The sequence below is a fragment of the Mixophyes fleayi genome, chromosome 2 (genome assembly GCF_038048845.1).
Source record: "Mixophyes fleayi isolate aMixFle1 chromosome 2, aMixFle1.hap1, whole genome shotgun sequence".
In the NCBI taxonomy this organism is placed as follows: Eukaryota; Metazoa; Chordata; class Amphibia; order Anura; family Limnodynastidae; genus Mixophyes; species Mixophyes fleayi.
This window is the reverse complement of record NC_134403.1, coordinates 196,332,555-196,348,617: the sequence shown is the minus strand read 5'-3', so window position 1 is coordinate 196,348,617 and position 16,063 is coordinate 196,332,555. Positions and strand designations below refer to the sequence as shown.

Below are 16,063 nucleotides of genomic sequence, written 5' to 3'. Positions count from 1 at the left end.
TCGAATTACCCCAGATTCCATTCTTGGGGTATATTGTTTCCGGAGTTGGTCTGAAGATGGATCCTGACAAAGTAAATGCTGTACTACATTGGCCCCAGCCAACTACCCTTCGTGCCATCCAGCGTTTTTTAGGTTTTGCCAATTACTATAGACGCTTCATTCAAGATTTTTCTTCCATTGCATCTCCTATTGTGGCCCTGACTCGTAAAGGGGCTAATCCTAAGCAATGGTCTACTGAGGCTATTCAAGCCTTTCAAACATTAAAAGAGTCCTTCTCTTCGGCTCCAATCCTTCGTCAGCCTGATGTGACACTCCCTTTTTTCCTAGAAGTAGATGCCTCTAATGTGGGCTTAGGAGCTATTCTCTCCCAACGCTCGGAACAGCAAAAATTCCACCCTTGTGCCTTCTATTCTCGGGGTCTCCTACCCGCAGAGAAGAATTATACCATCGGAGACAAGGAATTACTGGCTATCAAAGCCGCATTAGAGGAATGGAGATACTTGTTGGAGGGAGCTCGCCATCCGGTGACGATCTTCACGGATCATAAGAACTTGTCATATCTCCAGTCTGCCCAATGCTTGAACCCTCGTCAAGCAAGATGGTCTCTTTTCTTTTCCCGTTTTGAATTAATAATTACCTTCAAACCAGCTGCCAAGAACAAAAAAGCTGATGCCTTATCTAGAGCCTTTGCTACGTCCTCTGATATAGAAGAGGTTTCCAACCATACCATTCTAGACCCCAAATGTATCTCACTGGCTGCTTCATCCACCAAAACGCTACCATTTGGGAAGACCCTCGTGCCTTCTACTCTAAGGAGGAAAATCCTTTCGTGGTTCCATGCCTCTCGTTTTTCTGGACACGCCGGTGAACACAAGACTTTTGAGATCCTCTCTCGAAGTTACTGGTGGCCTTCAATGAGGAGAGACGTCAAAGAGTTCATTGCTTCCTGTGAATTATGTTCGCAATTCAAATCCTCCCGCAGAACCCCAGCAGGGTTGCTGCGACCACTACCCATTCCGTCCAAACCATGGACCCATATTAGTATGGATTTCGTTACTGACTTACCACCTAGTAAGAACCATAATACTATTTGGGTGGTAGTGGACAGATTTTCGAAGATGGCTCATTTCATCCCTCTGTCTGGTTTGCCTTCCTCGTCTATCCTGGCTGAACATTTCATTAAAGAGATCTTCCGTATCCATGGATGTCCATCTGAGATTGTGTCTGATAGAGGAGTACAATTCGTGTCCAGATTCTGGCGAGCCCTTTGTAAAACCTTGGGCATACGATTAGCACTCTCATCTTCTTACCATCCACAATCCAATGGACAAACCGAACGTGTCAATCAAGATCTTGAGACTTTTATAAGGATATTTTCATCAGCCAATCAAGACAACTGGGTAGAGTTACTCCCTTGGGCTGAGTTCGCCCATAACAACATGTACCATGAGTCATCATCCAAAACTCCATTCTTTGTGGTCTACGGTCACCATCCGTCTTTTCCGGAATTTCCTGCCCTCCCGCCCACCCAAGTTCCTGCGGTGGAGACTGTTTGTCAGACCTTTAAAAATATCTGGTCTCAGGTTAGAACCTGTTTAAAGAAGACATCTGTCAAATATAAATCTTTCGCGGATAAGAAGAGGCGGGCTATTCCACCACTAAAAATTGGAGATCGTGTCTGGTTATCCACAAAGAATATTCGTTTGAAGGTTCCATCCATGAAATTCGCCCCTCGTTTTATTGGTCCATATAGGATCATTCAAGTTATCAATCCAGTATGTGTGAAACTCCTTCTTCCTAAGAGTCTTCGGATTTCTAATGCCTTCCATGTATCTTTGCTCAAACCTCTTATTATCAACCGTTTTTCAACTCCTCCCTCAGCTCCGCAGCCAGTTCAAGTCCATCAGGAGGAGGATTTTGAGATTACCGAGGTACTAGATGCAAAAATTTCGCGAGGAGTCCTCCACTTCCTCGTTCATTGGAAGGGCTTTGGTCCTGAGGAGCGCTCTTGGATCAAAGCTGAAGATCTTAATGCTCCTGCCCTTTTGAAGAAGTTTTACTCCAAAAATCCGGACAAGCCCGGTTCCAGGCGTTCTGTGCCCACCTTTAAAAGGGGGGGTACTGTCACTCACCGGACCGTGAGTGCCTCTTCCCGGACATTTAGGAACCGTGGCCGTCCACCATCCTGAGGGTCTGCGCATGCGCAGCCCTTTTCTATACTTCAGTGTATACCCCTTTAACTTAATTGGCAGATCAGGCAACCTCCCTATATTAAGCACCTGTGGTCACTACCACGTTGCCTGATCTTGGAGTCTCATTCCTCATGAGTCTCTGAAGGTGTTCCTGTATTACTTGTGTATTCAGCGCTGCTGATTCCTGTGGTTTCCAAACCACTTCTACTATTGTGGTTCCATACCACTTCTACCATCAACTGTATCATCAGGACTGTTTGCTGATTCCTATCCGCTGCCTCCGTGCACTACAGTCTTCTACACCACTTCAACGTTATTTTATATCTATGTGACTGTTTACTCATTGCTATCCGCTGCCTCCGTGCACTCCAGCTTTTACCTCACTCACCTGCTTCTCATCAAGCCTGTTTGCTGATTTCTATCCGCTGCCTCTGTGCACTACAGTCTCCTGCTTGCAACTCGCCTGTGTTCAACATCGTGACTGCCAGCTGACTACTATCCGCTGCCTCTGTGCACTACAGTCTCCTGCTTGCAACTCGCCTGTGTTCTACATCGTGACTGCCAGCTGATTACTATCCGCTGCCTCCGTGCACTACATTCTCATCTCATCTTTGCTGTGGCTTCCTCGAGACTGCCGCTTTTCATTACCATCTGCTACACTTCGTGATCTACAGCTCCTGCCCTGCGCTGCACTCCTGTTTCCCGTCGCTGTTGGTTCCTGTGGTTGCTACTGGTTACCTCCGTGTGCCGCTGAGTCCTGCCGCTGTGGTCAGCGCTATCGTCCATCTCCTGCTGATCCACTCTCCACGCCTTCACGTGTTCCACTGGCCTCTACCCTCCTGTCAGCATTGGATTTGTATCTCTTCTACTACCCTCTGCTGGATCATCTCCATTCTCCTGGGTTTCCTATGAGTCCAGTTCCACGTGTTGCTGACTCCTGTGGATTCGTGTCCCTGTCGATCTACTCACCTGTGCGCTGCACCTGCTAGACCGCTGCTTCTCCTATCCAGGGACTTCCTATCCAGTCGGTCTCCAGCCGCTCAGGTACCGCTGCAATTCCCTCTGACTGCTACTGCTGAACCACGGTATGCATACTTCTCATTGACTGTGCTGTGTATTGCATATCTTGCTGGACTGTGTTTGGTTCTCTCTGGAGTCTGCTATCCGCTGAGTCTATTGCCATCATTGACTGTGTTATCATTGTGCTGGACTACTTCAAGAGACTTTCTAGATTGCAGACCTGATCAGTCATTTACATATATATATATACCTATATTGTGCATATTACTGTGGATCGTGTATAAGGTGCCTGTGTATATCCTGTGTTGCAGTCTTTCCCCGTGCACCTCCTCACATATATATGCAGTGTACAACTTGCTGATGTCAGACCACTGATCCCTGTTTCCGGTATCACCTGTTCCATTATCCTCTCACATAGCAGTGGTACAACTTGCTACCGCAGACCACTGACTACCTGGATACCTCCACTTGGATTCCATTCCTTCACTCAGACAGCGGTACAACTTGCTATCCGCAGACCGCTGACTCTCATCACCTCCTTGTTTCTGTTGGACATTCCTCCTCACTATAGCAGTGGTACAACTTGCTATCGCAGACCACTGACTACCTTCACGTGTCCTTGTCCATACAGTTCCTTGTGTATCATTACCTCAGTATTACCAGTGTTGCTAGTCATAGACTTTCCTGAGCATCTCATCGGTCATCATTTCATGTTCCGTGATCACCCAGCTACCAGAGTACCCTATTACCATCTACATTGCTCTGGTAAGCCTACCATCTGGTGATCCCTGGGTAAAGACTCCTAGTGCCCGTGACACTATCTCAGTCTCCGATTTCTTAAAAATCGTGGATCTGGCCATTAAATAACTGGGTAGGCCGATGACATCCAATTTGCCCACTGACTAACAGAACAACTGGTCCAATATTTCCACTTTGGTGCCCGTTCTACTCACAGTTTAGAGCCAGTATAAACCACCTATTTCACCAACGTGCTCATACACAAGTGCAAGCGCTCTTTATGCTGTTGCTAATGCCTCGGTGCATCTGCTTTCTACAACCATATGTGGGATTACAGTCTATGATAAAAATTTATATGCTGATAAAAGTAAAAGCATCATTTGAAAGTTATATTTGCTATCACTTTTGCACCACCCCTTTAATTAATTGACGTCTTTCAATTTTCTTCTAAAACACTACTTAATGGAGCCTCCAATATACTCATGATAGAAATGTAACATCATAAGATTACCTATAACTTTATGTATTCTAATTACAACTGGATTTAAACTTCATTTCAATCAGGGACCTAAACAGTTAACTTAATGTCTAGAATTACTAATTTTGAAAATATGGTTTAAGTAACACACAGTTATATCATCATCCCATTTAACATTGAAAGACATAATATAAATAGTGGTTTCTCATTATTTTTATATAACATGTACCTTTCTGCCTGTAACAGATTTAACAAGTAACTCCAATGTAAGGAGATTTAAACCATGTTTAAATAGCATCACCAAAAGAGAGTGCTACCGAATAATATTCAAATTCACTACTTCCTCCATAAATGTACAGTTGTGATCATGAAGCTCATGTTATTATTTGAATTTCCAGCAGTTGTGATCTATGTCACACAGAACTATGTGACACGGAAGCCGTTGCTCGGCAACAGCCAAAACAGATCATGAGGAGATGTTGAGATTCAAATATAAACCTGAAGCAACAGTTGGATCAGCATCCAGTGAGGAGCTGTGAGGAGCTGTGAGGAGCTGTGAGGAGCTGCTCTGCTTGAGTCACTTCCTATCATCCTATCCAGAGTTCAGTTTGCTGATATTGTTGCCATCATGCAGTATTTCCAGGTTCCTAAACCTGGGACATCTCAATCGGGCCTTCAGGCTTCTTTGTACCAATATGTTTATGGTGTCTCATCTCAAGGACATCTTGAGAGAGTTGGTGAGTTGTGAAAGTATGATCATTAGTGCTAGGAGTAAATACTAAAGCTACTACTAAATATATGAAACAGAGAAAAACACAGTTGAAATAGTCACTTTGTTTCAGGGTAATTGGATACATTTAGTACAACGGCATATTGCTATTATAAAGGACACATTTCTAAATAATTTATTCTTACTGTTTAATGTAAAGATACAAATATAAATGTCTCAACTGAGACAATCTATTTATCCTTCTTTATGCCAAGTGGCAGAAGAGTGCCAGCAACTATGAAACAGTATTTTAGCCTCTATTTATCAGCTAAAATCTTTCTACCAACCTTTAAAAATGGTGACGACAGTTTGACGGTTTTAAGCGGTAATGCTTAAAACCGACAAACTGACCGACCTTTTTGGAAACAAGTTGAAGGTAAGATTTTAGATACAAGATTTTTATCACATTTGGATTAGTCAACAGATTAGATTCAGTATCACATATTCATGTACTAAGCCAAGTAAAGGCCACTTCAAAGATTACTCTTTTATGGTAAATACAGCGCCAGAAATTTTTAAGGAAAGTGTACATAATGTTTCAAACTGCCATATAGGGATACCTATAATTACATATCGGTTTTGCACGTATTTAGTTGTATACAGACTAGGGATGAGCGCGCTCGGATTTCTGAAATCCGAGCCCACCCGAACGTTGCGGATCCGAGTCGGATCCGAGACAGATCCGGGTATTGGCGCCAAATTCAAAAGTGAAACTGAGGCTCTGACTCATAATCCCGTTGTCGGATCTCGCAATACTCGGATCCTATAAATTCCCCGCTAGTCGCCGCCATCTTCACTCGGGCATTGATCAGGGTAGAGGGAGGGTGTGTTAGGTGGTCCTCTGTGCTGTTTAGTTCTGTGCTGTTTAGTTCTGTGCTGTTTAGTTCTGTGCTGTTTAGTGCTGTGCTGTGCTGTGCTGTTTAGTGCTGTGCTGTGCTGTGCTGTGCTGTGCTGTGCTGTGCTGTGCTGTGCTGTGTTCTGCAGTATCAGTCCAGTGGTGCTGTGTGCTGTGCTCTGTCCTTCTGAGGTCAGTGGTGCTACTGGGTCCTGTGCTGTGTCCTGTTCAGTCCAGTGGTGCTGTGTCCTGTGCTCTGTGCTTCTAAGGGCATAGTTATTTCCCCAATATTCCCCTGTGTTTAAAAAAATAAAAAAAAGTTTTTTTAAAAAATACCAAAAACTACTTTAATATTTTTTAATTACCACAAAATTTTCACAACCAATCCTGCAGTATAAGCCCATTGGTACTGCAATATTACCAAGTTCACACATTCAGCAGTAAAAGTCCAGTGGTACTGCAATATTACAAAGTTTACACATTCTGCAGTATCAGTCCAGTGGTGCTGTGTCCTGTGCTCTGTCCTGCTGAGTTCCGTAGTGCTGCTGGGTCCTGTGCCGTGTCCTGTTCAGTCCAGTGGTGCTGTGTCCTGTGCTCTGTGCTTCTAAGGGCATAGTTATTTCCCCATTATTCCCAAGTTTTTAAAAAATAAAAAAAAAGTAAAAAATAATAAAAAATTTAAAAAAAAAAAAATATATAATAATTATAACCAAATTTGCAAAACCAATCCAGCATTATAAGTCCATTGGTACTGCAATATTACCAAGTTCACACATTCTGCAGTATCAGTCCAGTGGTGCTGTGTCCTGTGCTCTGTCCTGCTGAGTTCCGTAGTGCTGCTGGGTCCTGTGCCGTGTCCTGTTCAGTCCAGTGGTGCTGTGTCCTGTGCTCTGTGCTTCTAAGGGCATAGTTATTTCCCCACTATTCCCAAGTTTTTTAAAAATAAAAAAAAAGTAAAAAAAAATAAAAAATTTAAAAATAAAAATAAATATAATAATTATAACCAAATTTGCAAAACCAATCCAGCATTATAAGTCCATTGGTACTGCAATATTACCAAGTTCACACATTCTGCAGTATCAGTCCAGTGGTGCTGTGTCCTGTGCTCTGTCCTGCTGAGTTCCGTAGTGCTGCTGGGTCCTGTGCCGTGTCCTGTTCAGTCCAGTGGTGCTGTGTCCTGTGCTCTGTGCTTCTAAGGGCATAGTTATTTCCCCACTATTCCCAAGTTTTTTAAAAATAAAAAAAAAGTAAAAAAAAAAAAAAAATAAAAAAAAAAAAAAATATATAATAATTATAACCAAATTTGCAAAACCAATCCAGCAGTATAAGTCCATTGGTACTGCAATATTACCAAGTTCACACATTCTGCAGTATCTTGTGCTACATATAATGGAGACCAAAAATTTGGAGGATAAAGTAGGGAAAGATCAAGACCCACTTCCTCCTAATGCTGAAGCTGCTGCCACTAGTCATGACATAGACGATGAAATGCCATCAACGTCGTCTTCCAAGCCCGATGCCCAATCTCGTAGTACCGGGCATGTAAAATCCAAAAAGCCCAAGTTAAGAAAAAGTAGCAAAAAGAGAAACTTAAAATCATCTGAGGAGAAACGTAAAGTTGCCAATATGCCATTTACGACACGGAGTGGCAAGGAACGGCTTAGGCCCTGGCCCGTGTTCATGACTAGTGGTTCAGCTTCACCCACGGATCTTAGCCCTCCTCCTCCTCCCCCCCCCTACAAAAAATTGAAGAGAGTTATGCTGTCAGCAACAAAACAGCAAACAACTCTGCCTTCTAAAGAGAAATTATCACAAATCCCCAAGGCGAGTCCAAGGGTGTTGGTGGTTGTCAAGCCTGACCTTCCCATCACTGTACGGGAAGAGGTGGCTCGGGAGGAGGCTATTGATGATGTAGCTGGCGCTGTGGAGGAACTTGATGATGAGGATGGTGATGTGGTTATTGTAAATGAGGCACCAGGGGGGGAAACAGCTGATGTCCATGGGATGAAAAAGCCCATCGTCATGCCTGGTCAGAAGACCAAAAAATGCACCTCTTCGGTCTGGAGTTATTTTTATCCAAATCCAGACAACCAATGTATGGCAATATGTAGCTTATGTAAAGCTCAAATAAGCAGGGGTAAGGATCTTGCCCACCTAGGAACATCCTCCCTTATACGTCACCTGAATAACCTTCATAGTTCAGTGGTTAGTTCAGGAACTGGGGCTAGGACCCTCATCGGTACAGGGACACCTAAATCCCGTGGTCCAGTTGGATACACACCAGCAACACCCTCCTCGTCAACTTCCTCCACAATCTCCATCAGATTCAGTCCTGCAGCCCAAGTCACCAGCCAGACTGAGTCCTCCTCAATACGGGATTCATCCGAGGAATCCTGCAGCGGTACGCCTACTACTGCCACTGCTGCTGTTGCTGCTGTTAGTCGGTCATCTTCCCAGAGGGGAAGTCGTAAGACCGCTAAGTCTTTCACCAAACAATTGACCGTCCAACAGTCGTTTGCCATGACCACCAAATACGATAGTAGTCACCCTATTGCAAAGCGTATAACTGCGGCTGTAACTGCAATGTTGGTGTTAGACGTGCGCCCGGTGTCCGCCATCAGTGGAGTGGGATTTAGAGGGTTGATGGAGGTATTGTGTCCCCGGTACCAAATCCCCTCGAGATTCCACTTCACTAGGCAGGCGATACCAAAAATGTACAGAGAAGTACGATCAAGTGTCCTCAGTGCTCTTAAAAATGCGGTTGTACCCACTGTCCACTTAACCACGGACATGTGGACAAGTGGTTCTGGGCAAACGAAGGACTATATGACTGTGACAGCCCACTGGGTAGATGCATCCCCTTCCGCAGCAACAGCAACAGCTGCATCAGTAGCAGCATCTACAAAATGGCTGCTCATGCAAAGGCAGGCAACATTGTGCATTACAGGCTTTAATAAGAGGCACAACGCTGACAACATATTAGAGAAAATGAGGGAAATTATCTCCCAGTGGCTTACCCCACTTAGACTCTCATGGGGATTTGTGGTGTCAGACAATGCCAGTAACATTGTGCGGGCATTAAATATGGGCAATTTCCAGCACGTCCCATGTTTTGCCCACACCATTAATTTGGTGGTGCAGCATTACCTCAAGAGTGACAGGGGTGTGCAGGAGATGCTTGCGGTGGCCCGCAAAATTGCTGGACACTTTCGGCATTCAGCCAGTGCCTACCGCAGACTAGAGGCACATCAAAAAAGCTTGAACCTGCCCTGCCATCACCTCAAACAAGAGGTTGTGACGCGCTGGAACTCCACCCTCTATATGCTGCAGAGGATGGAGGAGCAGCAAAAGGCCATTCAGGCCTACACAGCCACCTACGACATAGGCAAAGGAGTGGGGATGCGCCTGAGTCAAGCGCAGTGGAGACTGATTTCCGTGTTGTGCAAGGTTCTGCAGCCATTTGAACTTGCCACACGAGAAGTCAGTTCCGACACTGCCAGCTTGAGTCAGGTCATTCCCCTGATCAGGCTGTTGCAGAAGCAGCTGGAGAAAGTGAGGGAGGAGCTGGTAAGCCATTGCGATTACAGCAAGCATGTAGCTCTTGTGGATGTAGCCCTTCGTACGCTTTGCCAGGATCCGAGGGTGGTCACTCTTTTAAAGGCAGAGGAATACATTCTGGCCACCGTGCTCGATCCTCGGTTTAAAGCGTATGTTGTGTCTCTGTTTCCGGCGGACACAAATCTACAGCGGTGCAAAGACCTGCTGGTCAGGAGATTGTCCTCTGAAGAGGACCGTGACATGCCAACAGCTCCACCCTCATTTTCTTCCACATCTATGGCTGCGAGGAAAAAGCTCAGTTTTCCCAAAAGAGGCACTGGCGGGGATGCTGATAACATCTGGTCCGGACTGAAGGACCTGCCAACCATTGCAGACATGTCTACTCTCGCTGCATTGGATGCTGTGACAATAGAAAAAATTGTGGATGATTACTTTGCTGACACCATCCAAGTAGACATGTCAGACAGTCCATATTGTTACTGGCAGGAAAAAAAGGCAGTTTGGAAGCCCCTGTACAAACTGGCTCTATTTTACCTGAGTTGTCCCCCCTCCAGTGTGTACTCGGAAAGAGTTTTTAGTGCAGCGGGGAACCTGGTCAGTGAGCGGCGAAGGAGGTTGCTTCCTCACAACGTTGAAAAAATGATGTTTATAAAAATGAATAATCAATTCCTCAATGAAGTACAGCACTGCCCTCCAGATACTACAGAGGGACCTGTGGTTGTGGAGTCCAGCGGGGACGAATTGATAATGTGTGATGAGGAGGAAGTACACACTGTAGGGGGAGAGGAATCAGAGGTTGAGGATGAGGACGACATCTTGCCTCAGTAGAGCCTGTTTAGTCTGTACAGGGAGAGATGAATAGCTTTTTTGGTGTGGGGGCCCAAACAAACCAATCATTTCAGTCAAAGTTGTTTGGTAGGCCCTGTCGCTGAAATGATTGGTTTGTTAAAGTGTGCATGTCCTATTTCAACAACAGACCTCTCAACTGCAGCTCATCCCTCCTCTGCGGGGATAATGTCTCCTGTGCTCTGACACGTCACTCTGTGTACTCTCAGCCTCAGGATCTGACACTACAGCTACCATGCCTCTTGTAGCAGCCCTCACTCCAGGGCCTCTTCCATGTGCAGTGTCCCCCTCTCTCTTGGGTTCACTATAGTGGCATGGAGTTCTCCCCCTCATCCAGGGCACACATTCCTTGCCCTGGCTCAGTCACCACGCTCAGACTTCCAGGCAATGCTGGGGGAGCCTGGGAGCTTCCACCCCAGGTCCCCAGCTACAACTCTCCTCTCCTGTGTCTTCTCTCTCTTTCTGACACTTTAAAGATCGTGCCTTTAAATGAAAAAGTCAGTCTTCATTGCACGACTATGTGCAAGTGCAACAGGGACATTTTTTTGGGTTTACAAAGTCAAACAATAACACTACGACCCTGTCTGTCTGGGGTCTGTCAATGACGAATTGTCTGGAGCATGTTTTGAGGAGGTATTGTGGCCCCGGTATCAAATTGGGTACCGGGGCCACCCCACTATGCAGTCCAGATACTTGTTTGGTGGAATTCCGACACGTGGAGGGTTTTTTAATTATATTGTGGCCTCGGTACCAAATTGTGTACCGGGGCCACCACACTACGCAGTCAAGATAGATAGATGCGTATCATAGATAAAGTACATTCAGTTGTGTGGGGCAAATTGAAAAATATTCAAAATGCACTGACATTATCAAAAACAAGAGGTTGTCACACGCTAAAACTCCAACATGTATATGATGGAGAGGATGGAGGAGCAGCCGTATGTGTAGTGTAATGCAGACCTGTTGAAGGTTTTTTATATATTTTATTGTGGTGCCCAGTGCCCACTCCTCTAGGCAGTCCAGGTACATTTATTGGTGCGATTCATAAAAGTTCAGGGTTTTTAATATATTGTGGTGACCCACTCCTCTACGCAGTCCAGGTACAATTATTGGTGCGAATCATAAAAGTTCAGGGTTTTTAATATATTGTGGTGACCCACTCCTCTACGCAGTCCAGGTACATTTATTGGTGCGAATCATAAAAGTTCAGGGTTTTTAATATATCTTGTGGTGACCCACTCCTCTACGCAGTCCAGGTACATTTATTGGTGCGATTCATAAAAGTTCAGGGTTTTTAATATATTGTGGTGACCCACTCCTCTACGCAGTCCAGGTACATTTATTGGTGCGAATCAAACAAGTTGATGGTTTTCTTATTATATATATTGTGGTGACCCACTCCTCTACGCAGTCCAGGTACATTTATTGGTGCGATTCATAAAAGTTCAGGGTTTTTAATATATTGTGGTGACCCACTCCTCTACGCAGTCCAGGTACAATTATTGGTGCGAATCATAAAAGTTCAGGGTTTTTAAGATATTGTGGTGACCCACTCCTCTACGCAGTCCAGGTACAATTATTGGTGCGAATCATAAAAGTTCAGGGTTTTTAAGATATTGTGGTGACCCACTCCTCTACGCAGTCCAGGTACAATTATTGGTGCGAATCATAAAAGTTCAGGGTTTTTAATATATTGTGGTGACCCACTCCTCTACGCAGTCCAGGTACATTTATTGGTGCGAATCAAACAAGTTGATGGTTTTCTTATTATTTATATTGTGGTGACCCACTCCTCTACGCAGTCCAGGTACATTTATTGGTGCGAATCATAAAAGTTCAGGGTTTTTAATATATCTTGTGGTGACCCACTCCTCTACGCAGTCCAGGTACATTTATTGGTGCGAATCATAAAAGTTCAGGGTTTTTAAGATATTGTGGTGACCCACTCCTCTACGCAGTCCAGGTACAATTATTGGTGCGAATCATAAAAGTTCAGGGTTTTTAAGATATTGTGGTGACCCACTCCTCTACGCAGTCCAGGTACAATTATTGGTGCGAATCATAAAAGTTCAGGGTTTTTAATATATTGTGGTGACCCACTCCTCTACGCAGTCCAGGTACAATTATTGGTGCGAATCATAAAAGTTCAGGGTTTTTAAGATATTGTGGTGACCCACTCCTCTACGCAGTCCAGGTACAATTATTGGTGCGAATCATAAAAGTTCAGGGTTTAAGATATTGTGGTGACCCACTCCTCTACGCAGTCCAGGTACAATTATTGGTGCGAATCATAAAAGTTCAGGGTTTTTAATATATATTGTGGTGACCCACTCCTCTACGCAGTCCAGAAAGATACCTTTTTGCAACGTTTTGGACTAATAACTATATTGTGAGGTGTTCAGAATACACTGTAAATTAGTGGAAATGCTTGTTATTGAATGTTATTGAGGTTAATAATAGCCTAGGAGTGAAAATAAGCCCAAAAACTTGATTTTTAAACTTTTTATGTTTTTTTCAAAAAAAATCCGAATCCAAAACCTTAAATCCGAACCGAGACCTTTCGTCAAGTGTTTTGCGAGACAAATCCGAACCTCAAAAATAACGAAAATCCGGATCCAAAACACAAAACACGAGACCTCAAAAGTCGCCGGTGCACATCCCTAATACAGACATGTGCAGACTTCTGGACACAATTAACAAAAAACACTAAAAATAGCATTACAGAACATAGATATAAGAAACATAAACATCATCTACACTCTTAATTATAGAAAAAAGCACTGTAAGACTGTTTAATTTCAATAAGCAATTCCATTGTACACATGAAGTCATTAATGAACATAGCCCATTGCAGAGGCATAATGCAAATTCTGTTTCTACATTTTTTGTCATGGCATGTGCCTATTAATTGGGCAGTTGGCATATATTTAAATTTATGTTAATGGGTAAGCACGTAAAGATGACACCTAATGTGTGGGAGAATGTAGCTCCATTTGAGTGGAAGAGATGGGCGGATCAGAGCACTTGTTATGTGAGAATGCACATTTATTTGTACAGACAATAATAATTGAAACATTAACAACTATAAATTTAAAGTAGGAAATAAAGACAGTTCTAATGCTTCCTTTCCACTCGTGACTTCATTAAATCATAAATGAGGCTCCAAAGAATAGTATAAATCAACTCATTAGTGCCAATACACTTCTACAGAGTGGGAGACAGACAAGATATTTCCCAACCAAAAGCATTCTCTCACGTGGTCACATCCACGATTTATCATATCCCTTTTTACCTCAAAATACCTGACTGTGACCACATGAAACAGCTGTTGGATGGGAATGATCTGCTCTATTGTTGCTCTGTCTCCTTCTATTGCCACTGATGTTTTAAAATGAATACTATATTTAATTTGCAGCTGTGGTGTGTGGCATGACTATTCTCTTTTTATAGTAAATTTTGCATCTTGAAATATCATGTGCACCAGACTTGTGCATGTCCCACACATATTCTGTGGCCTCGTTGTCCTCCCTTGCTTCAATGCAGAGACATTGGTGTGTGCAAAGACCTTCACTTCTTCTATATTTCACTTTGGGACAATTACTACTGTAGGGGATGTATTTCATTAAAGGCCCAACAGTGATAGCAATTAGTACTTTAAAATTATGTCATTACTTTTGCCTATATTTCTATTATTTACTATAAGCCTATACAAGTCGGTTAACCATAAAAGACAGAATGGAGACATGCAAGTTTATATACACATGGTGGACAAGTAAGTGTATCTATGCAAAAAAATGTACTGCACCTCTGCATTTCTTTGGTTTGTCAATGACCCCCATTTGATAAGTAACATCAAAGTACTTTTCTTGCACAAAATAGGGTTTTGCAGACCATAAAGTTGTTTATATCTCACTTTTACGTTAAGATCTTTAACCTGCAACATGTGGAAACTCTTTACTTAGGTTCAGGTTTTAATGTTTTCCAAAATTCATTCGTTTTATTTCACATTTTTTTTCCCTTAGGTCAAACCTTGGACATGTTTGACACTAACTTTTTAAGTGTTGAAGGATCTGTAAGGCCACAAGGGCTTACCGCACAAGGTTCCTCGTGGTACTACGAGCCCCAACACCCTGTCAGTGTCTATCCGGAGACCCTCACCTTAAATAAATGGAATCAAAGGCATGATACTATAGGCCGAATACAACATTATCCACTTAATTCATTGGCCCAAGTACCACACAGGGCACATAGCTGCAATAATCAACAAGTGGGTTTGACTGGACATTTTCAGTACCCTGGATTGACACAAGTAAAGTATTTACCAACTACTGAGCCTCACAACACCAGAGGACAAATGTTTTTCCAGCCTACTGTTTACGTTCAGCAGCAGCAACTGCAGCAACAACAGCTGCCCATTATGAACCAAATACCATCAGGCTATATGTATCCCAGAATTAAGCCCCCCAATGCCAGGAAATCTTTGCCATTAGACTTCAACACTCAAGTTGCCTCTCAAGAACCACAGACCACAATGACCATCATGAGTCCCAAGGTGACCCCTGTAAAAAATAGAGCTGATGTGCACTCACATATGGATTCAGGTCCTAAAATATCCCAAAAATTGACCAAAAACTCAATGGAGAACTTCAAGAAGAGAACTGACTCATCTATATGTGGAACCCATGCTTCTAACACTATGCAAGACAATGTTGCTCTGGATGACACAAAACGTTTCTTCAGGTGGGATAATAAACAAATGGACCCATCCAAAACATATTCTACTGGATCAAAGCCTGCCATATCTTTCAGTAAGGGTCATACAACACTACGTTATGAACAACTAGAGCCATTGCCAGATTCAAACACCCTTTTATCTCCTGGGGATATTTGTACAGATGAGGATACAATGGCTCCTACAATAATCACTGGGGTGTCTTCCAACATCAAACATAGAAATGTCCCTCATGGTCAGAAGATAACTGCAAAACATATACTAGGTTATTTTGCCAAAGACCTTCTTTCCTCTGACTATGAAGATCCTGCAGTCTCTATGCTTTTTTCCAGCATGGATTATTTCTATAAAGTCGCACCACATGGAGACATAGAGAGCAAAAAGAATACCCCAAAATCTACCCATCTCCCTTCAAGTAATAATCTTGCCACATGGTATTCCATATTCAAGAAGAGGCGTCTTTGTAAACTGAAGGCAAAGACTGCAAAGTATAAAAAAATCTGCCAAACCCAAAAATGGAAGGAAACTCGTGTAAATATATTAAATTTGCGTTCTATTCTACCCTTTATAGAATGGTGTGATACTTGTGTGCATGCTGTCTAAATTTACTTTTTTTTTCTCTGTAATACACAAATAATTCCTTAAATATGTACCATGTTCTTCTGGATATCTATATTTTGCCTAAAAAAAACCTTTAATATTTAGGGGTATATTTAATTGTCGGCGGAAACGCCGAAAATCACGCGGTTCACGCACGATTACCGTTATTACGGTAATCGTGCGTGGAAAAACAGTTAATACGGTAATTTACTCGCTGGATTTCAGCTCGCAGCTCCCTTAGCCGCGAGCTGAAATCCATCTACTTTTTACCGTATTAACTGTATTAGTTTTTCCG

At 43.2% G+C, this 16,063-nt stretch overlaps 1 protein-coding gene across 1 annotated transcript; it reads left to right on the top strand.

Annotated features, from left to right (window-relative positions):
* The first annotated feature begins 4,911 nt into the window (after positions 1-4,911).
* On the top strand, positions 4,912-15,771 carry LOC142139885 (uncharacterized). Its single transcript, XM_075197745.1, has 2 exons — positions 4,912-5,165; positions 14,459-15,771. The coding sequence occupies exons 1-2, from the start codon at positions 5,057-5,059 to the stop codon at positions 15,769-15,771; spliced, it is 1,422 nt and encodes a 473-aa protein (XP_075053846.1). The 5' UTR covers positions 4,912-5,056.
* Positions 15,772-16,063: the final 292 nt, after the last annotated feature.

Bases quoted from the DNA above. Each gene is read 5' to 3' on its own strand.
- LOC142139885 (XM_075197745.1), top strand. From the start codon at position 5,057: ATGCAGTATTTCCAGGTTCCTAAACCTGGGACATCTCAATCGGGCCTT. The intron at 5,166-14,458 runs GTGAGTTGTGAA...TTTTTCCCTTAG, and splicing joins AGGACATCTTGAGAGAGTTG to GTCAAACCTTGGACATGTTT.